This window comes from Prenolepis imparis, unplaced genomic scaffold, assembly GCF_030444845.1.
Source record: "Prenolepis imparis isolate NDT839.2.m4 unplaced genomic scaffold, iyPreImpa1.0 SCAF_1, whole genome shotgun sequence".
Classification (NCBI taxonomy): domain Eukaryota; kingdom Metazoa; phylum Arthropoda; class Insecta; order Hymenoptera; family Formicidae; genus Prenolepis; species Prenolepis imparis.
The window spans coordinates 22,160,475-22,188,253 of NW_028141159.1; the positions used below are offsets into that span (position 1 = coordinate 22,160,475).

General features: G+C 35.2%; 1 protein-coding gene across 2 annotated transcripts in view; it reads right to left on the minus strand.

The window, feature by feature from the left end:
• Positions 1 to 5,639: 5,639 nt before the first annotated feature.
• LOC145936189 (uncharacterized) overlaps positions 5,640 to 27,779 on the minus strand; it is a 103,580-nt gene continuing 81,440 nt past the window's right edge. For both annotated transcript variants that reach the window (XM_083038124.1, XM_083038115.1), the window contains one exon: positions 5,640 to 27,632. In XM_083038124.1, the coding sequence (XP_082894250.1) occupies positions 26,912 to 27,632 (721 nt within the window). In that variant the 3' untranslated portion in view covers positions 5,640 to 26,911. The remainder of the gene's footprint in view (positions 27,633 to 27,779) is intronic.

Genomic DNA, 27,779 nt, shown 5'->3' on the forward strand with positions numbered 1-27,779 from the left:
TACATGTTTATTACTACAGTTGATAAAATAAGATATTACTATAAAAATAACGATTTTTTTTTATATTGTTAATTTCAATCTTAAATATTCAAGTATTAAAAATTAAAAATAATTTTACATTCTTGAGAATTAAAACAAATTTATATCTAAATATCTATTTAAATACATTTTTTTCTAAAATAAAGGCATGTTCAGTCGATTCTCGAAAGTCTCGAAATATTATTGCCTCTTTTCCGCGATGCTGATCAACTATCTCGATACGTGTTATGCATTATATTCATAGTATCAAGAGGCTGTCATCGCTCATCGCGAGGGTTAGCAGTTTAACAGTTAGTCCACAATAAAATTAAATAAAATAATATTAATATGTTTTTAATTTGTTATAATACCTATTTTAAACTTGATTAATATTCTTGACAGTTATCAGCTGATAACTGTCAAAAATTATTAATCGCGGAAAAAGTATATATTATAAGTACATATTATAACATATTATATTATTTACAACATATTATAATTAAAATAATAATATTTTGTAAGTAATATAATGTGTTATAATACTTTATCTGCGATTAATATTTTTGACAAACATCAGCTGATAACTGTCAAAAATATTAATCGAATTTAAAGTATTAAAATATATTTTTTTAAACATATTATTTAATTTAATTTAATTTTGTTTAAACTGTCAAACTGCTAACTCTCCCAATGACAGCTTCTCGATGCTAGGAATATAACGCACAACGCGAATCGAGACAGCCAATCAGCCTCGCGGAAAAGAGGCAACAATACTCGCGAGAATCGACTTAACATACCTTTTTTAGAAAGGGATAAGTTAACATATAATTTTTTAACTCTTTTTTCTTAATTGCGCTCTGATTAATTTTTGGTGATTAATACACATAATGTTATATATGTAATACATGCAATACACTCACCGATACGATGCACAACAGTTCTATATAGTACAAAGCGTTGATCTACAACATATAAAAAACACAAATTATATGTATACAAAATAGTTTTCAAAATAATTAATGTTTGAAAAAGTCAATAATGCGCAATTAAACTTTTATTCACATCGTAAAATATATTTAATAAAATTACGTCATAAAAATTATTAAACTTTTTAATTATTCTTTTAGATCTAAAAATTTATATAAAATATAATAAAATTTAATTTTCAAAAAGTAAGTTAAATAATTATAAATTGTGTAAACAATATTAAAATTATATATATATAATAAAAGTTTTTATTATTAATAAAATTATTATTAAAATTCTAATTATAATAAAGTTTTAATACAATATTTTTTTTTATTTTTCTGTGAATTACCTTAACCTTAAATATCCATATTAATTTTTTTCGCAAATTATTTTTTAAAACTTTATTCCAAACTTATTCTTATAATATTAACATATATATATTTTCAACTTTATTTTAATAAAAATTTAAATAATAAATTTATATAAATTATATATATATATATATAATTATATAAATTATATATATATATAATTATATAAATTATATATTTATATAATAATTAATTTATTTTACAAACTTGTCTTAATTATAATCTGCTTACCGCATGGTTGCTCCTCCTCTTCCGCTTTCTCTTTTGTTCGTACTTATAGCATCTTTTTGACACAGAGCACACGTTCGCGAAAACACGATTAATTACAACAGCACACGCGCATTTATCAACAAAATAAAATAGTCGCACTTTGAGCGGCACTTCCGACCATTAATCATACGCGACTCTTTATACGGTACTTGCGATATTAATCGTTCGATACTTGCGCCCTGTGTTAATCGATCTTTTCAACGATCGATTAATCGCGGAAGACTGATTATTTCCAATTAGACAGTTGGCATCACTGCAGCGACATCTCGCATTCCCGCGTAAATTACGTGCGACGCGCCGCCCGGATCGTAGCTCTTCGTTTAATTGTAATTATAAATAATTATCGCGTGCTGTTCTCTCAAATATCCGTCGCATATAATTAAGAAAAGTGCGTAAAATATGCGTACGATTAAAAGCGAGAGTGCCGTATGAAAAGTCACGTACGAATGTCGGGAGTTTCGCACAAAGTATCGCGCGATTAAGATCGCAAGTACCGTATAAAGAGTCGCGTACGATTAACGGTCGGGAGTGCCGCTCAAATTGTCGTGCGATTATTTTATTTTGCTGATTATTGCGTGCGCGTGATCGTATTTTCTACGAACGTGTGCGGTGTAGTGCCAGAAAGATGCTAGAAGATGCTACAACAAAAGAGGAAGAGGAAGAAGAGGCCCGGGGAGGCATCGGGCAACGGCCAAGCAACCACGCGGTAAGCAGGTTATAATTAAAACAAGTTTATATCAATTAATATTATATAAATATATAAATAAACACACACACACGCACGCGCACACACACACACACACACTCTCTCTCTCTCTCTCTCAGACAGACAGACAGACACACACACAGACACACATACACACACACAGACACATACACACACAGAGACAGACACATATACACACAGAGACAGACACATATACACACACAGACATATATGAAATTTATATAATTACATATATAAGTTATATAAATTTATTATTTAAATTTTTATTAAAATAAAGTTGAAAAAATATATATATAAGTTAATGTTAAAAATAAATTTGGAATAAAATTAAAAAAAAAATATGAATTGCGAAAAAAAAAATATGGATATTTAATAAGGTATATAATTGACAAAAAAATATTATGTTAAACTTTATTATAATTAATTTATTAATAATAAAAAATGTTATATATTTACAATTATAATTATTTAACTTACTTTTTGAAAATTAAATTTTATAATCTTTTATACAAATTTAAATATAATTTAGAATAAAAGTTTAATTGCGCATTACTGTCTTTTTAAAATATTAATTATTTTGAAAACTATTTTGTATACATATAATATGTGTTTTTTATATGTTGTAGATCAACGCTTTGTACTACAGAGCTCTGCTGTTGTGCATCGTATCGGTGAGTGTATTGCATCTATAATACATATATAATATAACATTATCTGTATATATATTAAACACCAAAAATTAATCAGAGGGCTATTCAGAAAAAAGAGTTAAGAGATTATATGTTAACTTTTTCATTAAAACAATGAATTATATAATTTTGTGAAAAAATATATGCCATGCAAATAAAATTATTAAAAATTCTGGTTTTTTTTTGGTTCATGTACATTTACATATTATGAACATGATAAATATTTTTTGACAATTATTTTTGTGTTATATATTAAAATATACAAATATAGGGACTACGCACAATAAGATGAGAAATAAGAAACAGGAAATATAGAACAGAAACAGGAAATAGGAAACAGTTCAATATAAAACATATGAAATGTAATTTAATAACACAAAATAGAGAATTTCATCACTTTAGCACTATTCCTCTGTTCTTTTCTATTCTGCATTACTAAATTATATTTCATATGTTTTATATTGAACTGTTTCCTATTTTCTATTCTTTATTTTCTGCTCCTTATTTCTTCTATTGTGCGCAGCCCCTTAAAGTAAAGGTACCAATGTTTGGACATGCACCTATATCTGGACAGTATTTTTTGGACGCGGATATCTAAACTTTCAGCCATAAACATATGTACGTACATTTAATATATTATATATATATATATATATATATATATATATATATATATACATTCCATATTAAAAGTTTAGATATCCATATTTAAAAACCCCCCAAAAAATACGAATCTCCAAACATAGGTGCATGTCCAAGCATTGTTACTTTTACCTTACTCAATAAAAAAGCTATAATGTATTGTTATTTTTAAACAACATCGGTCTTTTGTCTATCGATTCGTATCGAATAAAAAGAAATGAAACTGTTTGATAGTTCTACGTTATAATAGTTTTGAGACAAAAAAATGGGTAAGATAGCGAGCTAGGACGCAAACAATTGTCTTCAAAAAAAGATATTTAACAATCCAGAACGTTTCGACCTCTTTTCAGATCGTCTTTAACAATTCGATAAAAAATATATATCAAATGCTATAGCAAAATATTTTCGATAAAATGAGAAGGTTTATCACAGAAAAAATTTTATATAACGATATGTATAAATATTCATGACTAACAGTTAATTGTAGATCGCAATTGGTCATGAATTTTGTTTTTAGGATCATATTCTTATAGTCCACGCAAACGATTTTATATAAATATATGCGCATTATTTATTATACGGAAATGTTTCGACAGAATATCTTTGTGTACTTGGATAAAAGAACGTAATTTATTCATGTCAGTATGAGACATTTTTGTGTCGAGATTAGAAGCCTTTTATCGTTTTTTTTTTTTTTTTGTATTGTTTCATTAGAATTCTTATTTTTTGTGTATTTTTCAAACTTGTTTCGAAATCTTGTCTCTCATTATTCATGAGCGACACGTCGAAGACATAGTAACGTTGCATAACGGTACACGTTCGGCGACGATAAATTCAAAGGTTCACGGATGTCACACGGGGATATAAATAGGGTAGAATAGAGGCAAGTGTAAAATAACAAAGAGACACATAAATATTTGATACTTTCTTTTTTTTATGAATGCACAAAACATTTTAATATAAACTTAAAAATCCGTACAACAATATGAAAAATTATAGACTATTATACACATGTATATAGATATATATATATTTATATTTATATATATATGCGTCGTACTTTTTATTTTTTCCATTTTTTTAGATTTATCAATATACATATATATATATTTTTTTATTTATATATATTATTTGTGTTTACTTCTTTGCTATATATCTTTTTTTTATCAACGGGATGGAAAACTTCCGTTTCTCACTAATTATATGTATATTATATATATATATATTTTTTCTTTATTTTATTATATATATGTATAAGTATGTATATATATGTATATTAATGTGTGTAGAAATATATAGTGTGAACCGTTGAACGGTCCCGCGTCGCGTCTCACAATTAGAGTGTCAACTCGCTAATAGAAATTCAGATAATAATTCAGATAATAATTTATATATCGATAATCGTGCTTATATATAATATATACGGTAAAACGCCGACTTATAATCATAACAACGACAGTAATGTCGCGTGATAACACACGCGCGCAACAACGCATTTTGCGTTAGAAAGATGACTATTTTTTTTCCTTTTTTTTACGATAGAGGGTGGCAAAGATATATGTATATATGTACGAATGTCATTTGCGCTCACCCTCGTCGAACTCGCGGACACTCCGGATCTCTCGCTAATGTTTCGTATTTTGTGTTGCAACGTGTATGTATATATATGTGTGTTATATTGCGTAAGAGTGTACATACATATGTGTCGACGAGTGTGTGCGCGATGTCAGATGTCGAACGCTATTTTGCGTCCCCATATATATAGATCTGGCATATAGATGTAGATTTTGTATAAACATTTCATCCCCCCTTTCTCCTCTCATTAGGGGGGAGTGTTATATCGCTTAATACGTGTATCGCAGTGACATGGGTAAACATTAGGTAACATACATCGATAGAGACACAGATTAGGCCAAATCGCTCTTTCTCTCTCATCATTTCTCTAGTTCTTTCTCTCTCTCTCTCTCTCTTTTTATCGCCATATGTTATATGTATAGCCATTACGATTTGATATGCAAGCCTCTCGATTCTAATCGTATCATTATTCTGTCTCTCGTAATCGGCAGGTGTATCCTTTCGAGATAAATTGAAAGGTAAATTGCATCTGACGCTTAACTCTTTAATGAAAAAAATTGCACGATACAAATCCTTTAGGAATTGATGATACAAAATTGATGATTTAATTAATCTTGTGAAGTTTTGCATGAAGCATTATAAATTCGTTGCTTCATCATCCGATAAAGCCACAAAATTTCTGATATCTTCGAGCTATGTTTTGAATTTGTAATATTAATATTTTTTCGCTTCTTTTTTATTCAATTTTTTTTTCAAAGAGTTTACTTGTGTACGAAAGTAACAGAAATATCTGAAAGTGACTTGATCTGATTCAGCTCGTATCACAATTACCTGTGGATGATGGTAAAAAGGAAAGAGATGAAGAAGTCGAAGGAATACACCTAGTTTTCTCGATATTCGCGGTGCTGAAAAAATTTGACTTTCTCCCTTTCAACTCTCCCGAGAGAATACAAAGAGCTTTACAAGTAGTAAAGAGAAGAGGTATGTCGTTGTGCTGTTATCAGGCTCGGATGAAAATATGGAAATGTGGAAAAGAGTGTGTGGATTGTATTTTCTTAAATGGATTATGTTTTGGCTGAAGATGTACGATATTTTACGAGCAAGCGAAACGTTCCTGGATAGATTTTTCCTGTTGAGACGAAAAATATATACCGAAGACAATAGTAACGAGAGAAGTTGGAGAAAGATACGAAATGTTCTCCACGTCATTTTTCACGCTGTAGAAAAACTCGTATCATAAAAAATAGCACGATTCCGATAACTTTGGTGAGACATGACTAACCGATATTTTTAGCTATCGTAGCAAAACACACTGCAAAAGTTTCTAGAGTGCAATTTTTTCGAGAGTTGTGAACATTATTATTTATATCTATCGAAAAAAATATATAAGTTTCCTTATAAAAATATTTGTCACTTAATGTAATTTGCAAAATCGAAAATAATTTGAAAAAAAACTCGTATATGTAATTACAATAATATAATTAATAATATAGATTATTTATATAATAATATAATTTATATATTATATATATATTATATAATAATATAATATTTATTATACAATAATATAATTTATTATATTAATAACACAATAAATTTAAACACACAAATCCTTCGATTTTTCTCAGTGTTTAAAATATCTTCGGAAAACATTCTCATACTTTGTCACCAAAATTATCGAAATCTTTTCTAAAAAAAAAAAATCGTTTGTAATTACGATATACCATTACGATATATCACTTCGGAAAGTTAATCTCAGGCTTAACAATCCTTTACAGCGGTGACGTAACTCGAATCAAGCGAGGCGAATAATTCAAGAAAATAGAGAACGAGACGAGAGTCTCGTTAATTCACATCCGTCTCTTTGAAATAGGTATATACCGTATTTCTATCGCGGGTGTCGCGAACAATCGCCTAGCATTTTAGCGTTCTTAGAAGAGACCTCTATCGCGGATTAATTATTCAACATATACAAGAGCGGGAGCTGGGTCAGAAGCGCAAGGGTCTATCGATCGAATTTTTAACTAGTTCGCCGCTCATATATGCTCGCTCTCGAAGAGCCGGCTTTCTAATCGCGCGACCGTGTTCCCTTTACACTCTGATAGTTTCCGGCCCACTTCCGGTCGCCCTCCGGTGATATACGCTGCATAGCTACGCTTGTCCGTCTTGTCTCGAGCTAAAACCAGTTTAGGTATAATCGATATGCACTCTGTGCACGAGAAATAGTTTGTCAGGTATCGTCTATCCTAATGGGAACGTTTGCACTTGCGGACGTTTTTTTCTTCGATCGTCAGCAGAAGCTGAATACATATTTGTTTGTACGAGACAAGTACATCTAAGAGAGGAATGAGAGACATATAAAATTATATAATAAATATTATTTATACACTAGAGAGACAGGAAAACGTGTATCGCGATGATTCAGGATGATTCGTTTTTTTTTAGAATTACTATGAATTTTTTCATTTTTTTTTTTCTGTAACGGTGTGTGTGCTTTTTACGCCAATATCCTTGCTTTGAGAAAAAGGTCCAGGAGGGAATGCGGTTTGCGCATACAAAGAGCCATTGCATCATTGTCGGCTGATCGTGTCGAGGTTGATTCGCGACGTGTCACACGAGAGAAATCTCGTGTAACGAATTATAATTGGCTTCTCTCCCTTTTATTTCGAAAAATTAATTCGGCATCAAACGAATCTTTTCGGAATTCGATCGAAGAGTTCGCATATAAGCACTTAAAAACACTTAATATTGTATAATATGAAATAATGAATATTCCATATTAATAATAATTATTGATATTTCGCATTATAAAATAAATAAAAAAGAAAATTAAACATTTGAAGAAACACGTAATATAATATGAAATAATAATAATTATTATTATTACGTATCTAATTATAATAATAAATTGATAATTATCATTATTGCATATAAAATAAACGAAAAATAAAAAATTATTATCGATGATTTCGATAATTTATCGCGATCTTTCTCTCCCCGACACAATCGACACCGATCTCGACATCGACGGCTATTTTATTTTATTTCTTTTTTTTTACGCAAACTTACGATTATATTTAGACGGTCGATTATTTTGCGAAAGATCGACCTCGCCGCCTAACTTTAATCGTTATACTATGGCGTAAGTGTACTTTAACCCTTAAGATCATGTACGAGATGTAGCTGCGCTGTTCGAGTCTGCCCGATTAATCAGGCGCCCTTGAGTAACGCGTCGTGTGTCGCTGCTTAATTAATTGATCAACGTTATACCCGGCTTTAGATCTACGTGCATCGCCCTTGAATCCTTACTCCGGTAAACACACTTCGCTTCGAGAATAAAGTAAAGAATCTCGGGTTAAATTTACGGGATTTTTTTTACGTATATATTTGTTTATAATAATGTTTTATTAATTAAATGCCATTTCTGAAAATCTTTTGTAAAAAGATCTTTATCGTAAAAAGAGCACCGACACGACGATTTACTCAAAAGAATGTAGTGTTTTTTTTTTATTTTTCGCTATTAATCATATAGCGCTATTATATGTTAGTAACACGGGCTATCGAACATTATTACGTCACATTCATTAATTCTAAAGAGATCGTAATTTAGATCGTAGGTAAGTAGGACATCGATATCGAATCAACAGTAGTCACCTTAAAGGTACGATTATTAGCTGGTAAGTGTAGGTCTTTTTTTTTTTTATTAATCCATTCGCAATCAATTTGCGCCATTCAGACGGGATCGTAATTAAGTGGATGTCGTGACACAAATCTGTAATTGATCGTGTAATCGAATGAGAAACGATCGCATCTCTCGCCCGGGGTAATTAAATATTAATCACAAGATACACATCTCTCTTCATTTTTTTTTCTCACTCACAGTAACATTTCTCTCACTCGAAAATTCACGGTGTGCGCTTGGAAAAATTAAAAATCCTAATTTCGTAATTAGGATAATTAAATCTTAATTTCGCAATTAGGATAATTAAATTTCGTAATCTCGAAATTTTCTCATTTTTTTATTATAAATTATTGTGTATTACGCATTTTATATTTGCTCTCTCTCTCCCCCCTCTCTCACAGCGGAAAATTGCAAGAACAATCTTTTAATAAACGCTAAATCGAGAAACGATGGATCGATTGGGTGTAAAAAAAAAAAGTTATTCGACTTGGGCCCCATCGATTCGACGCCATTGTCCCCCTGGCAGGAAAAAGGGCCCGCGGGGCCCGACCTCGCCATACTTCTGACGAGTCTCCTCGTATTGGAGAACGTAGAAACTCGTCGGTCCCCTCGGGCGACTAATACGATCGTTCGCCGTTTCTCTCTTTCTCTCTCTCTCTTTCTGGTTCGCTTTTGCCATCCGATACTGTGACAAGGTGAATGTTGATTAAACGCAACGTGAAACGCTTGCGACACCCGCGCGTATCCTGCAGGCGAGTTCGGGACCCCGGACGAAGGACGAACGCAAAGAAAAAATAAAATGGAGATCGATTTCTCTCTCCTACGACTCGCTCTCGTTCTGTCTTTCTGGATATGAATTATGAGGAGAAGTGATTCGAGTCAATTCCGCGCGAAATACACATCTGCCGCGGGAAAATCAGGCTAATTGCAGAAATGAGTAGGGGAGGGAGGGAAATTGAGGGGGTGAGTCGGACAGATATCAGACGCAGAAGAATCTCGTGGATTCTGCGTCCGAAGCCGAGATCCCGTGTAATGACAGGGCGGAAAATTATACCGTTTCTTCCTCGCGGCGGTAATTAGCGGTGTAAGACGAAGCGAGGCGGAAACCGATGGTCTGTAACTTAAAAAGTTCGATCAATCCTCTCTCGAGTCAATTCGCGCGCGCGTATGCGCACCTGTCGTTTCCGTAATAACAATAATAATAATAGTAATAATAAACTGACGCTAAAATTATTTATACAAGCGAAACAAGTCGCCGAGATATTTATATAATCGTGTAAAATGCACATGGATAATAAAAGCGTCTCTAATATGTATTCTCGATAGCTAACGTGTGTCGCAAACCGCTTATAAACTTATTTACGTAATTACGTGTTTTCTCGCTATTCGCGCGTAATATTTAATTGTTAATAATACTGACAATCTTCTAACTTATTCGTACGCAACTGGCGAACGAATGAGATTCTTCTCCTCCCTAAGCTAAGATTATTGAGTTTGCTCCAACAGACGAGTTCGAAAGTAAATGTAAATCTCTGTGCAAATGTAAAACGATACAAATTCCTGACATTCTCTCTCTCTTTGAAGTTTAATTAATCGCAATAAATTCGAAGAGATTTAAAAAGTGTAAGATTCTCTATTTTAAAAAAGTAATTTTAAAATCCTAAACCTACAGCTTTTCAACAATAAATCACGAATCAAGTGTAAAACAAGCAAATCATCTGCTATAATATTTACAATTTATTACAATATTATGTGTACGATTTATTTAAATATATATCAAAGAGTTTCGAACTTTTTTCTCGTCTCTCCGGCAACGACAAGCGATCGCGATACTAATTAACATCCTTTTTGTTCTCATAACAAGCGGAACAAGCCGCCATCTCTCCGGAGATCATCCGTTCGAGAGCGATGCTGATTGCACTCGCGGATGCGATTAACGTCAAAAGTATTTACGCGCGCATTCATCAGAGAAAATCTTCCGATAAAATAAAAAAAAAACGTTCTCTCTTTTATCGTCCAATAATTCGTCGATAAAAAAAATGCCGCTTATCAATTGCAAGAAACAATCGATACGACTGATTTTTCATTATATACTAAATGCAAGTATCAATAAAAAATAAATTTTACATGACATTCGATTCCATTCGCATTTCCAGAAATTATTCAAAAAGTGAGTACCATGATTTTTTCGGTCGACTCTATTTTACGAAATTAAAAAAAAATCCCGGGAGTTCGGAGATTAATATAATTTATAATTAATTTTAAAAAAGCACAAACACACATACATACACGTACATAAACAAACTTCAAATGCTGGAAATAATAATCGGGAAGACGAAGAATAATCGCTTTCTATTCTTCTGTGATATTTGCGAAAATTTCTTTTCACCCTCGCATTTTTTCTTTGGCACTTTAGGGTCTTCCAGAATTGAAATTTTGCATTTTTTTCGAATTCGCCTGATTTCCACGCGCAAATTCTTAAAATCGTCCATCTCATCCTTTTCTTCTTATTTTTTCCTAACGTTTTCAGACGTTTCAAGAAGTACATGATATTGATTGATTCTTATCGGAATAATTTTGCGAATTTTTATATGAAAAGACACTTATTCTAAGAAACTAAGACACACCGCGTTTCTTCTCTCCTCTCTTCGCCGAGATTATATTTTTATACAAGTATATGCGACGAAAATCCTTCCTAGAAAATTATCAGCTAAACATCTAGGTCTCCATAGACTTACAATATAGTATAACAATATACTGCGATTTATTTATATATTTATTCATCTCATTTATTTCTCTTTTATCTTAAAAATGTAGTCCTTAAAGTTACAGTATACAGCTATTAATAAAATCCGTGAAAAAAGTATCTAGCCGCGCTTATAGAGAGAGAGCCACGGCTATCTATTATAATCTCTCCTCTCTGGTTTCACCTCTCTTCTTTCCTTCGCGCTCTTCTCTTCTGTGTGAAAGTGTGCTTATGTATTTGCATGCGTGTGTATATGCGCTGATATTCCGTCGCTTTGCGATCGAGAGACGCATATATACATATACATATATATATATAATACAATTTCGTCACATATGGCTAAAATATATCCTGAGGATTAGAAGAGCGTAGATGAGACACGTGTTTTTTGCTCGATTAGTTCAGGAACTCCAAGCGCAAAGAGACAATGTGAGAGTTGACTTTCTAATTACAATAAAGAGTCCAGGTGTGTAAACTCTGAGTCCTGATAAAATATTAATATATAAAGGAAAAGGATATTTTTTTTTAATAAGTGGTGCAATATTATAATAAATTACACGTAAAAAATTACACGTACGTTCTATAAATTACATACTTTGTTTTTTTTAAATCTCTCTCGAATAAATATCGTTAATATTTGCAGAAGTCAGGGCACATTTTTCGGAGTTCCTGGCCTGGTTCTCCCTTTAGCCGACCTCTCTGTCCGGTTGATTTACATTTTGATTTCGTAACGACACAAAAACACATATTTATGCGAGTGTGCAAGAGACTGATATAGGCGGAGTATAGGTAGTACATAGGTAGACACAAACACGAATACGGTATAAATATCTTTTATGCAAAGGGACACGCTCGTGTCGCGCAATCGTCTATCGACTTTTTTAAAATCCTTTTGCTCTGATAGGCGTATGATCATCACTTTATTGCAATATTATGTAGAAAGTAGCCTAACGTAAGACAAAGTCTCCAAACTCTAAAACTAAATGTCTATCAAAATGCCTGAATCAATGTCAGAGAGAATACACTTATGATACGCAAACAATACTTTTGCGCCTTTAAAAATAATTTTATATATACAATACTTTTTTTATATAATATATATTCTGATATATCTCAAAAAATTAGGTCTTGATAACCCCTTTAACGTAGACGATCTAATTATTTATTTTTAGGCAATCTATTTTTAGACAATTTATTCTCATCAAATTCATTATAAATTGTTTTTATCTCAATGACGATTTTATCTCAATTGAGAAAAGTAATAAGTAGATTTTCAATTTTTGGAAAATACGATTTTTTCTTCACTTTTTTTTCTTTTCTTATATCAAAACAGAGATTTGATAAACGTCAACGCTGAAAGTATTACATGTATTTACTTCACATATACATACATCTAAAGATCTATCTACTGCGTAAAAAGTATGCATCCCTTAACATTATTTTAGAATATAAAATCGAATATACATGTTTACATTGTAATATACGAGAATTTTTTTTTAAGCGCGACGTCAAGTAGATTTCCCACCATACATTTAATTATGCAATTATTATGTATGACAGATGTGTGTGTATAATATATATTATTACATATAATATATATAAACATGCACATATACACACATATTGAATGCATATATGCATACATATTGCACAATCGTTCTAATTAAATGATTAATTTTATTCAGCAATTCATTTTTTCATTATTCTCTCCCTCCCTTTCTCTCTCTCTCTCTTTCTCTCTTTTTTTTTAGATGTTCTAAGTAAAAAAAATAGAACTCACTAAATCTCGATCTCTGTATTCGATATAATTAAATTTTAGAGATATATAAATATACGCAAGAGTAGGAAAGAGATAAAAAACGCGTTTCTTTGACCGTTGATACTTAATTACTTTTCCTCTTTTATTTTTTTAGACAATAAGAACAGTCTATATACTAGTTCTTTTTTTTTCAATATATTCCTTCGTGTTCCCTTTTAGCTATGTTTTTTTAGAGATATAGCCTAACAGTCCTCGATTTTTCTGCGTATGAAGACATTGTATGATCACAAAAGTGAACGAATGTCACGTTAAAAGATGTTAATAACTATTATGTATCTCGATACATCCCTTTTGTTATATTCATCTACGAAATAAAATCAAGTAGCAACAATAAAGTTTTAAATCAAAAGTGAGATTCGCAAAAAAAATCAAAAACAAAAAATATATACATATATAGATTCGAAAATGCGAGTATCATGCGGAAATTAACTAATTAATAAATTTATCTTAATTAAATTAATCAAGATAACGTGCAATACTGATTTCAATAAATAATATCTGATTTTCAAATTTGCATTATTATGACTTATATTTAAGTAAATACTTTTGATTGCATGCTTTAAAAATATGAAACGTTATTGAATAAAATTATGCCGAGAAAGGTAATGATTTTTAAACTACTTAAAATTTATTTTTAAATTTGCGCTAATAATACATGAGAGAAAAGAAAAAAACATTTTGAAAAAACGACTTTGTATTTTCTAATTTCAAAAGTTATATGTACGATTATCGACGAGTCGCAAAAAAATTACGTATCGATAATAAATGGAATTTAATAGATAAAGGTATCTCGTCGTAAATATTGTATACAATCATTATATATAATTTTGCTAATCATTGATAATTTTTTACTAAGAATACAACCGCTTTTAATCAGCAGCGACTTTAATCTGTAATTCTTTTTTGAGAAACATTGCTCGACAAGTAATGACTCGAGAAAACCGAAAAGGAGAAAAAAATACACTCATATACATATATACACATATAGCCTTAGCTGAACACACCAATAAATTCACAGAAGAATAATAACATCCGCCGTCTACGTCCGCCTTAAATAACAACAGCATATGCAGCATATTTTTATTCAGTAGCTTTTTTATTGTTTTAAGTATAAAGAAGTAACAAAGAGAATAATAATTTTATGATATTACACCATACATATTCTCTTTCGCTCGCATTTTCTCTCTCTCTCTTTCTCTTATATTCAATAGATATATATATATATATATATATATTTATATATATATATTTATATATATACTCATTCACATATTAAATATCGTGGCAAATATATAGATAAAGTTCTCGTCGTAGACAGCGACCCTGCCAAAAGAAGATTCCTACACGTCACATCCTTATTTACCGATCAGCTGTTCGTGATACACCCCCTAATAACGTTCCCTCCCCCTCCCTCCCGAAGAGAAAACTTTCAGAGGACCTCTCGTAGAATTTCTCACCTCGTTCTTTAGCAACGGGCAGCAAATATCAAGCTCGTTTGTCTATCTCTCGGAAAGTTTTTTCTCCGAGAAGTGTCGTCGGAGCTGAGCGAAGGCTGTTTGTTCCCTCGTGTGCGACAATCGATTTTTTTTATTTGTTCAATCAAACTCTTGTTTTATTTCGTTATCAACGTTACACAGTCAAGTACAAGGTAGAAACGCACGCAATTCTTTTTTTTGTAATTTTCTTTTATGCCGAAATATATATAATCTATTGACGGAAATCGCGGAGATTTCGTGTCGTAGAAAAAGTCCTCGCTTCCCAAGCTCGAGATTGTAAACCGGAAACGGATTCGTTCGTCCAGCTCCGCCGTGAGGTGACCACAATCTTAGTTAGTGTCTAGAGATGAGCGATCTCTCCCTCTCTCTTGCTTTCGAGACAATTCGCTTACTGGACATTTGGCCGGAAGTATATATATATTCGGTATACCCCGACACTCTATTAGCGATTTCGCAATTACACACCCCGCGATGATGAGGATGACGCGTTCGAGAAAAGCCTGAAACCTTTTGTGCCCTCTGACCTCTCCGCAGGATGACAAGGTCCAAAATTGCTACAAATCGTGGAAGGAATTTCATTTACACAAGACTTCGTATGCAAAAGATGCTCTAAAGCAATACTGTCTCTCTCTTTCTCTTCAATTCTTATATATTTTTTTTCAATAAACACTCTATATATAAACATTTATATTTCTTAAAAAAGCGGGATTTCAACAAAAGTCTCCCTATATCTTATTTATTAAATTCGCTATTAAAATTTATAAAGAGATTTTCGAATTAAATAATAAAATGCACAATATACGTGTGTTATCAATTTTTTGACATTTCGCTACTACATTTTCATAAATATTTCCATTAGCCAATATTCGCGATAACGTGATTTATAATATATAAATCGAAATAAATAATGTTGGCTATATTGCATGTTTTTTATATTATATGTATAAATTTTACATATATATAATATTATATGTATATATAATATGTATATATATAAAATATATATATATATATAAAATATTATATAATTATTATATAATACTTTAAAATATTATATATTATTATATTATAAAATTATAAAATATTATATAATTAATTACATAATATTTATCTATTAGCCAGCATTATTTATCGCGTTCTGCGCATCTCTAAACTCATTTTTACGCGGCGGATGATTTCTTTTCTCGCGATTACGATCATCCGTCAGACCCGTTAAAATGGCGTCTGTTTTGGAGAGGAAACACCGGACAATAATTAGCGCGCCGAGGATTTACGGTGCGCAATAAACGAGCAAGGAGGAACCACGTTCGTACTAATGTTTTATCGATACCGATAGCGGTTTTTTGGGCAACGCGCGAGAGTTTACCGATATTACCCCGTTTCAATAATAATTACCCTCGACGCGCCGTAAAATCGAAGCCAAGCCTTCTCTCGTATTTCCCGATAAAATTTCATTTCATTCCCGGCACGCGAAACGAATAGGATATCGCGATTTTTACAGGATGCTGCTCTCTTTCTAGCTCCCTCTCACCCCCCTCAATCATTTCGATATTTCGGCAAGTTTCAATCGTTGCTCCGCGGTATTAAATTTTCATCGAAATTCTACGGACACTATATTTCCAAACAACTGTATAAATAGAGCGAATTTTCGTCACAGGACAAAATTTCGGCTTTTCCCGATGCGCCCCCCCTCTGTCTATCTCTCTCTTTCTCTCCTTTAGCCACGCTCAACTAATAGAAAACTCGACAACCATTGAACTATATTCGAGAATTATCGTCTAGACTATAAAATTCCAACAACTAAGTGGGCGCCCCCCTCTAGCCAAGAAACTAATGTGTACTAATACCAGGCGCCCTGCCCTTTTTTTCACTTCACCGACGACATCGTCTCTGATCTCGTCCTCGGATCCTCACCGATCGATCTTTCTCTCTCGTTTCCCTCGACGTTGCGTTCGATCAAAATGATCTAGGGCCGCTGGACAGATAAATAAATTTATCCAAGCGCGAGGAATTTTTGCCTAATCGTACAAATTTTACCCTATCTTATCATTATCTCTCTAATTTAGAGCTAATTAGGAGCTAATTAGGAGTGCAAAGAATGGCCTCTCTTTCAGCGAAGATTTCGACGTTTTTTTAATTTTTATTTCCTTCGGGGGAAGAAAAAGAACCTTCGAGGAGAGAAGAAGCTAATTGTAAGTGTACACTTCGCCGCTTCGCGCCCTTTTTTTCGACAGGCTCCGCCCTATGAAGAATCAGGGGGAGACTTTTCGTCCCAACGATGCGACGTCGAAGGAGAAACGGTAAAAATCGAGCGACGACGACCCGGTTTCGATCTCTAGGTGAATCGATTCGTTCGGCAACACCACCCTCGTCCATCGTGCTCGCATGAGAAACTAAGAAAGAACGTTCACGAGAAAAGTGCACACACACATCCACACAGAGACACTCTGTTCTTCTCTCTCTACATTTCTCTCACACGTAGACACGTATTCAACACGAGAATCAAGAAACTATCTTTTGCTTTCTCCCATTCTTCCATGCGTGAAGCAAAATTTCTTGAAACTTGTCGATGGATCTTCTATACGAAAGCCCATTCAAGGAGCCGATTCAAGGATGAGATGGCGAGAGACGCGACAACAAAAGGTTTGTTGTCGTTTTTTTCTTCTTCTTTTGATTACTTTCGAATCTCATTTGCTGCGCGAGGAAAAATCTTTTTAATCGTTACCGATCGCAAAAAAAATAGACGATCAGCTGATCCCTTTTCTTCATCAGATAGGTCACCTCTACCTCGTCATTTCATCCTCGTGATCGAAATAATTTCGCTTCGTCGGAATCGATTAGGCGGCTATTCCGAGCTCTGCTGAGAGATACGAGGCAATTATCTGTCATAATTACTCAGACTCCGTTACGGCTCGAATGGCGGTTAATTTACATAAGACCGATAACATCTTACGCGCGCAGCGCTTGGGGGGATATAATCCGAGACCGAGGCGGGGGACGATAAATCTCTCTTTCCTTCGTGGATTCGACCCTCGACCGCGCCTGTTTCCTCGACTGCCGATTCCCGACGTGGCTAAATATTCGAAATTATCAGTCGTGTCGTAGAGATAACCGCGGCCTTTCATTCCTTACAACGAAAGATCGCGTAACTCTCTTTTATTTGTATTTCTGCATTTTTTTACAAAGCAAAAAATAGATATATTATTGGAAAATAAATTAACGCAGTATTATATACATGTAATAACGTAATAAAATTTCGTGGAATGGTTAAATCCATATCCAGTCGCGGTCGAGGGTGATCAAGGAACATAGAAGACGCAAATTTTCCTACTTATTCGCTGTGATGCACGAAAAATAATACCATTTCTTGCGAGGTTACTCTTAAATAGTCGGAGTTTATATCTATTCGCTAGGTTGAATCGATGAGAGACGAGAGTCCTTCGCATTTTTCTTTCTCTCTTTCTGTCGACCTATCAGAAAGAAGAGACTGGTACAAAAAGACTGATCGATATTTAAAGTATATGTATAATAACGAACAAAAAGCACTGACAAGCTGCAAAAATACATACAGAGAGGTATACAAATAATCGGGAACAAATAATAATCGTATATATAATCTTCGGGACTGGCGTGTGTTTTTGTTTATATGTATATCGTATATTAATTAAATTAAACGTCGCGCGCATGCGTGTATATGCATATATGTGTGTGTATATGTAAACGTGTTATTTCTTTTTTTTTTACAAACGTTTTCCACATTTAAGCGCGGATTATGCCATTTTCGCATAATGGTACTGATGACAATAATCTTTTCTTTTTCTCTCGGAACTGCTCTCGATCAACGAAAGAACTGTCAGCGATCGGATTAAGTATCATCAGTGTTAATTAATGCGTCGCGAGGTTCTTTTTGGTTTCTTTTTTTTTTTATTTTCTTCTTTTTGCATTCTCTCCCTCTCTCTCGCTCGATCTCTCTTTCTCTCTCACTTTCTCTCTGTCTGGATTTCTCGCCGTTTGCGCATAACACTGTTCCGCGACTCTCTTTTGTATGCTCTCGTTATTTATATATATGTATGTATATAAAAATACAAAAAATAATTTACAAAATGATATTATAAGTTATATTACACGCGAGTTTTTTTTTTTCGATATCGTTATTTCGTGTCGAAGCCCCATTTACGAATCGCTCGATAAATTTCAAGAAACGCCTCGTCGTCGCTTCGTGACACTGTTTAAACAAAATATAATGTAGTGGTATACATGTATATATATATAATCGATATTTATATAAGTGTATATACATATACATGTAAATATATATATGTATATACATATATATATTTTATGTATATGTGCACGTGTCTATCTATATATTATGTATATATTCACGGGCCGTGATAGAAACAGAAACAAATCCATCATATTATAACAGGCTAATGTAGTTATCAAACCACTGTATTATATATTAACAAAAATATATATTATATATATATATATATAATATAGTAATATATATATATTTTTTATATATTATATTTCTGTGACGCGCGACACGCGTCCCGCTAATATATATAATCAAATATCATACAAAAACAACAATAACAAACTATATCAAAAGAAGAAGGTTGAACAATATCTTAAGCGAGCTACAATTATAATATTTATATATATATATATGTATATATATATATATGTGTGTAGGTAAAATCGACGTCGTCGTCGTCAATGTTGTGTCTTCGTACAAAAATAAAGGAACAAAAATCTAAAGCCAACAGAAAATACATATCTCTAATTTATATATATATATGTATATATATATATATATATATATATGTACATATATTTAAATATGTACATATATACGTGTGTGTATAAAAAGGAAGAGAAAAATAAAAGAGACAAGGAAACCCAGGTAGCAAGCGTACGTCATCTGACGCCAAATGACCGTCATTTTGCTACTTAAGAAGAAATAGAGTGTGAGGTGTGAGAAATGACCTATATATACAGATACATATATAGGCGCGCAGTGTGAATCCGTCTCTCTTTTTCTTTTTCGCGACTAATGGGTGGACAATTAATCATAATAATATAATAATCTTAAGTAAGACACACACACACATAATATGTATATATATGTGTGTGTTCTAACAATTATAGGCGTGCAAAAATCATTCCAATTTTTCTCATTCTGCACCGAGGAAAAAAGTAACCAAGGCGAACGAACGTGTCTTCTCACTCATACATATAATTCAATCATTCCATTCGTTCCTTCTCATTCGCACGATCTTCTTTTTTCTCTACAAATTGCGTGGATGGGGGGGGGGGGCTTTGGAGTAGGGGCAATTAACAGTTTTACATATAGGATTCGCTTACACGTAGTGTAACGTATTTTTTTTTCTTTTTTTTCGACACCGAGAGTGTGACTTGGGTGGGGTACAAAAAGATTCTCGCAGAATTCTCTCCCTCTTATCCTCCTCGACGTGGCCTCGAGGAAGGGTGTTTCGCATTTCCGGCTCGGCGTCGATATTTTATTTTATTTCCGGTATTTTTTTTTCTTTCACTTCCGGTCCTCGCCGCCGAAACGGAAAGTCTTCCGGAAGCCGCTTCCGAATCACATCGGAGGACTTAGCTTGGAAATTTTTTCGAGCAGTTCTTTCGCGAGACACCCTTCTCTCTCGCGCATCCTGCGCGCACATTAAGTGTGTGTATGTATAAAATATATTATATATTATATATACATGTATAATTTTATATATATAATATATATATATTTATTTTTATATATATATATATGTATATAGTTTACATTCAGCAAGTAGTTAAAGTATTGAAAAATATATATGTAATTAATTACAAATCTAATTATCATCCTCTTGTTTAATTCATTACTTGGTAGAATAATTAATCGATAATTTCTTTTTTTTGGAAATCTCTCTCTGTGTGTGTAAATGTGTGTATGTATATATCGTGTGTGTATCCAATCTATGCACATTCGACGATATCGAAATACGCCATCCCTTTCTCTCCCTTCGTTCGGGATAATTCCGGCGGAAGATCGAGTTTTCTTATTTTTTTGATTTACGTGTGTCGTTCGATATCTCTCGGATGCGCGAGGTCTTTCGGGCTTTTCGCAAACTTGCTTTGTCCTACATACATTCCACCTTTATAAATGTAAGAATATATATATTATATATATATCATGTCATATATATATATATATTGCAGAGAGTGTTTGTTTTATCGCTACTTTACACGACGTTACCACGGTTATTTGTATTATTTTAGTTTTGCCATTTATGTAAGAGACAATATCGATCTCGCTATAGTTTATAGACACATGATACTTTAAAGAGACAGATTACTGACTTCTTTTTTTTTTCTTCTTATAAACTCTTGTGTGTACCCGAGTGATTTTTGAACAAACGTGTTTATGTATGTATGTATGTATGTGTATATGTATGTGTGTATTTATATGTATACACTTACATTGTATATATGTGGCTTCTCTGTCTGAACTTTCCCTTTCAACGAATTACATCCATTTTACGAGGTATGGAAAAAACTATGCGTAACTTTTTTTTTTCATCGCTTACAAAGTGTTTTTCATTACAATATCGTATCGTAAACGTATAATACTATATGTTTTTTTATGTATCTCAATTATAGTATATGCTCTATTAGTTATTAATTAGATTCGCTTAACTTTTCCCTCTCGTTCTCTCACTTTCTCACTTTCTCTCTCTCTTTCTCACTGTTGATTCACCATTTTCGCGCCCAGTTTGCGCATTTTTTGCTGCGCGCATCTCCTATGTTTTATTTAGTATATCCCCGTTTTTTTTTAATTCTCTGAGTTTCACTTTTGTTTGTTTGTTTATTTTTTTTTAAGAGTATACATCGTGTTTGATTCTTCGCTAATCTGAGCCTCTCGTCTCAAGCCCGAGATCCATTTGATTCGCGACTTATTGCATTGTGAGTTGCCACTCTTTCCTTTCGTCTCGTTTCATCCCCGTAATTTCGCACTTTATGCTCCGTCATCTCTCCTTCCTTCCTTTCCGTCGTCCTGGACTGTGAAATTTTCGGATCGCGTACGACGTCTTTCATATAAATGTCGTGTGTTATTCGAGAAAGTCCCGGGATTCGTTTAAAGTCTGCGAAGTTTTTCCGCGATGATTTCCAAAGTTTTCCGTTCGCGCGTGCGGATTTTTCCCTTTTTGGTCTTTTTTTTTTAAACTGTCGTCCGGCTGTTTGAAATGTCAGCGAAACGCGCCGAGTCGAAACTTTCGCGATTTCGCGCTGGGAAAAAAGAACTTCTCTCGTGTCCGGAATCTCCTCTTTTTCCCGATTTAATTTTTGTCGCGTGCGAAAAAAAAAAAATTAATCGAATCGTCGAGAAAAATTACGAGAATAAACGTCCTGTCGATTCGCGACGGAAAGGATAGGAGCGAAATTTCCGAGTCGAAATATTTTCATTTTCAATTTTTTCATTCCTTTTTGGCTTCGGGAATATTTGGGTAGATAGCTTATATAGGAATTAAGCTCAGTTTTCAATTTGAAGATTAAAAACAAACTGTACAGAGATTAAAAAGGTTTAAAGAGAAGTAATCTTACTGTTTAAAGCATGTTCAAAGCAGAATTGTAAATCGAAAAGTAGGAGAAAAATTTCGACTTGGATTCATTTCGTTGGAAGATGAATTCTCTTTGTGTCATCGTTCATCATTTACAAGATTTGCTGACGGAACACGATACGAAAAATGATACTCGAGTGCGTATCTAAAAAAAAAAAAAAAACTCAAATATCATCGAAATAAAATAAATAAATTATTTTTACATTACGATTAATCGCTTGGATATTCTACGAAAAAATATTTTTTTTACAATTAATAATTTTGAAACAACGATCAAATTTTTTAAATCGACCCAATAAACCATTATAGGAAATATTTATTTATTGATAAAAAAAAAAAGTCGATACGCATCTCGAGGCACCATGCTGCAATTCGATCTTTTTTCTAGCGGCATTTTCCCCTCTTCTTCTCTTTTCCTCCCTTCATCGTCCCTATCTTACTCGCATCTTCGTCAATTTCTCTTTAACAATAGCAGGTACTAGCATAGCTACCACAGTCGTACGTATCGTTAATAGTTACAATTAAGTTTAGATATTACTAAAGGGTTCTGTCCTTCATCAGCGTCCCCCCTTTCACGTCTACTTAGTTAATTTCGCGGTTAAAAACTTGTTTCACACCCACCGGGCCCGCCCGGAGATCACCAACCATTCTCGCATTTGTGACTAAATTTGTAACTATGTTTGACTAAGTTTTGGACCAAGATGTTATGTAAAAAAAAAAAATTATCTCCATTTTTTCGAAATAACGCGACTCCCGAAATTCACGATCGCGAGTTCCAGGAACGAGGTTGCAAGTCATCTGTATTTTTTTTATAGACTTCATTTATTTAAAAAAAAATGGAAAACACGCCTTGAAGAACCAGGGAGATTAAGGATAATTCGCTGCAAGGCCTAGAAAAGTACACACATAAGAAAGAACGACTCAAATAGACACATCTCGTCCCTAGAGATCGCGTCATCGATTAGAAATTATTAGTCTAAGGAGAGGAGACGCGCGACCTATAAAATCGAACTCGAATCGGCGTCTCTGGCGATCTCCGGGTGACTCTTCTTCATCTCCCGGGCCCGTTTCTCCTCGCGTTTTGTCCCACGACCACAGGATTAAAACACTTTTGAATACTTTTAGCACCTAGTGCGCGCGGCCCGCGGCTCACGTCACCTCCGTCGCCATTATTGTCGACAAGATCGTGATCGTCGAGAGGATTTTCAGCAAACAATGGGAAATCCGCTTCCCCAACATCCGCTGAATTCAGTTTTTCAAGTCGCGTGTAGACATCGAGTGTTATTATTATTATATTGATTACAAAGTATCTCTAAATTAGCTTCAATATATTGAAGATCTAGAAGCTGAATGAAGTATAAGAAGCCATTTCAAATGATTATTTTCAAAACGCAACCCCAAATCGTCTCCCTTTGTAAAGGTGAGTTTCCGATAAAGTAAAAGAGAAAGTTTTGTTACAAAATGTTTAAGATAAAAAATTCAGTCGCTTTTTATTTCTAATTAAATTATATTTATATTCAATTTAAAATATTAATTTATATATTATTTATATTCAAAATATTAATTAATTTATTTCAATTAAATAAATTGAAACATTATTTTTCTGTAAATTGCGTAATAAATAAAATAACACTATTGAACATCGTAATTAATTCGAGATGCATTAAGAGACGATCGGACTTTTCGATTCTCGCGATCAAAGGGACCTGTCGACAATAACGCGCGGCCTTTTAATTACGTAATCACCTAATTACCTCGCGAACGCTAAGCGACAACTCGTTGCTCTCGCGAGACATCCCCCTCCTGCCCCCTCGCTCTTCTTTGAATTCTCTCTCGCGCTATTTTTGTACTTGATTCTTTTCTTTTTAGCATCGTAAAGCTCAGCGGGTGTTTCCGTTCGGTTTGATTAAAAGGACGCTGGAATCGCGAGAAATCAGCTGTTCTGCTGTCAAAGTCTTGGAAAATCGCGTCTCGAATTCGAAGTAATTTATTTTGATCGACAAAAATTATACGTGCCCTCTCTCTTGCTCTTAGTCTATGACTAATGCGATTTATATATATATAAATAGTGTACTCTTCTACAATTACGATTATACAAAATAATACAACGGAGGGAATTTCCGGATTCGTTCAAACACACTAGTAGCTAGCGGCAAAAGGGCCGTGGTTTTTAACGATTCGAAGGAGAGAGGATTTTCTCCGACAGCTTAGAGGGTCATCGACTCCGGATGTCAAATCGAAAGGCAATATCTCGAAAGGAAATCGATTCCCGATGGATTTTTCTGGGGGGGGCGAGTGAGGGGGGACAGGAGACCAGCAACGAGACCACTCAACGTCCCTTACGAACACACCGGTTGACTTCTTCTACTTCTTCTTCTTCTGCCTCCTTCCTCCTCTTCCTCCCACTGCAAATCACTTGCCACACACTCTCTTTCTCTCGTTCTCTCGTTCTCTCCTACGTTCTACTGCATTTATTATAAAAATAAAATGTAAAATCGTACCGAGGACGAGTTTTCCGAACGGTATAAAACTGCGAGCAGCTCTCTCTCTCTCTCTCTCTCTCTCTCTCTCTCTCTCTCTCTCTCTCTCTCTCTCTCTCTCTCTCTCTCTCTCTCTCTCTCTCTCTCTCTCTCTCTCTCTCTCTCTCTCTCTCTCTCTCTCTCTCTCTATCTCTCCCTTTTTCTTTCCCTATGCTATTATTATACTCAAAGAAGGTTCGATCTCTTCGTTCCGATCGTGTGTTTGTTCCTCTTCGTACTCTACCGTATCTCGTGCGAATGAACAAGCCGTCATTTCATCTTGTTTAGGTTCTTCCTTTCTCTCTACTCGAAGGTTTTCCTCGCGAGAAAACTATCCGCAATATCTTATCTTTAGATCTTTCGTTTTTACAGACGCGCGCTTTTACGTATTTAGTGCCTGAATAGAAGCCCCGCGCGAAACGCAAGCAAAAACGCTACGACATGGAGAAAAAGACCTTGGAAGACACCTTTTCGCCTTTAAAAAAAAAAAATCGATTTATAACGATTTTGGATCTCGGCGACGACTTCGCTCGACATGCACGAGCTCGGGGACACAAGTGTTGTTTGTAGTTCGTACACCGTTTCGCGAGAACCCGTTTTTTTTTAAGAGTGAGTGTGCATATTCTTGAATATAATATATAGGCTCTACAGATATATATTCATTATTCAATTCTTTCCGACTATATACCAGTGAAAAAATAAATTATTACACATTGGTAATATCTGTGTGTGAGTTAGTGTTCGCGTATATATGTGATTTCTCTCTCTCTCTCTCTCTCTCTCTCTCTCTCTCTCTCTCTCTCTCTCTCTCTCTCTCTCTCTCTCTCTCTTTCTTTCTCTCCCTCTCCCAACCCCTCTCTCTCTCTCTCCTCAACTTACCTATGTGTTCAACGTGTCGTCATCTACGTAGTGTTCGTATCGAATTGTTTAAGGGAAGATCGGTATGTATACATCTGTATATGTGTGTGTCTGTTTTTTATGTGTAATTACTGTCCCAGATGTCGACTCGTTCAAACGTTCAAACGTCTGTCGATGCGCTACATGTATTATAATCTTTACGTGTACATTGTGTGTGTATGTGTCAAGTGTAGTAGTCGTCGCAATCGCAATCGAGTCCTTATCGGGTGTTTCAACTTTAGCACATACACACGCTCTCGTTAGTCGTTTCCTAGCCGCCTCTCTTGTCTCCTTCTTTCCTCCTCTTCTCTCCACTCCACGCTTAAAAGAAGCTTCCACACGCACACGCTCTCCGTCGCTCTATCGCGCTATCCTTCTTTCCTCGCCTCGATCGCTTCCGTCATCGTCATCGGTGTCGATCGCCGAGGTGGCTCCTTCCTCTCTCTATCTCTCCCCCGGTCGTCGATAGCTACTGGATAGTGTGTATGTACAAAGCGGTTCCTGGTATCGGGAAAAATCGAAAGAGCGTCCTGAGAAAGCGTTTGAATAGGGACAGGTGAATCTTGTCGATCTGCCGGCGCGATCCGGAAAGAGAGAGACACAGAGTGGAATAGATTTCCGGCTGGCGCTCGTTATCAGGGTACGGAAGCCGAACTCTGGACGCCGTCTCGGCGACGGAGCCTGGGAGACGCCAGTCTCCCGGCCTCCTTCTTGCCCATAGTCGTCGTCGTGGTCGGAGGAGGACCAGCGCCACCGAGGACGAAGACGGGAGCGGCGGAACGCCGATGTTGCTGTCGACGTCCCGCGTTGGGTGCGGCAGTGTTGCCGACACTGATGGTCTGATGATGATGAGTACGCGCGGCGAGGTATTAGTTGGCCACGAGCAGGTGCTGATACTGGCTGGCCGGGTAGGGCGCGACCGAGCCGAGGCCGAAGTTGTTGAGGCCCTCGACCAGGGCGCTCTTGTCCTGTTGCTGCTGCGCCGCCGCGTTGGCGTTGGTCGTCGCGGAGCCGATCGGGCCTAGGTTGCCGCTGCCGGCGCTCTGGGTACCGGTAGCACCATTGGTACCCGTACCGTTCACGGTGCCGTTAGTGCCGGCCGCGCCGGTGCCGTTCATGCCGCCGCCGTAGAACTGATGGCCGGCGAGGGCGGTCGGGTCCAGGTACGACGACGGGAACTTGGCGCCGGCGTAGAGGTCGGCCGGCAGGTAACCGCCGTGGTTCGACGAGTCGAAGATGTTGCGGTGGGGAAATTGCGCGTGATACGCCGCCGCCGCCGCCGCCGCGGCCGGGCCGTGTTGGAAGAAGTACGCGCTCGGGTCCGTGTGTTGCTGCGCGGCGCCAGTCGCGGCGACTATGCTACCTGGTGATAGACTGCGACTGCGCGGCGAGCTCTGCGAGACCGGCAGACCAGCCGCGCCGGCCGCGGTCACCTGTTGCTGCTGCTGCTGGGATGGCTGTTGCTGCGGCGGCTGCTGGTGCGGCTGCTGCTGCTGCTGCTGTTGCTGCTGATGGTGGTGGTGATGGTGGATCTGCTGCTGCATCGCTGCGCGCTGCTTTATATAGTTTGAGAACTCGGTAGGCGACATCCTGAAACCCAGCGGTACCGTGCGGTTCATCAGTGCTTGTGCGTGTATTTTGCGTGTGTGTGTGTGTGTATGTATGTTCCAGGGTGGTGGATCGTCTCGCGGTCCGGTTAGTATAGGCAAAGTTAATTCTTGCTATCGGTAATGTAAC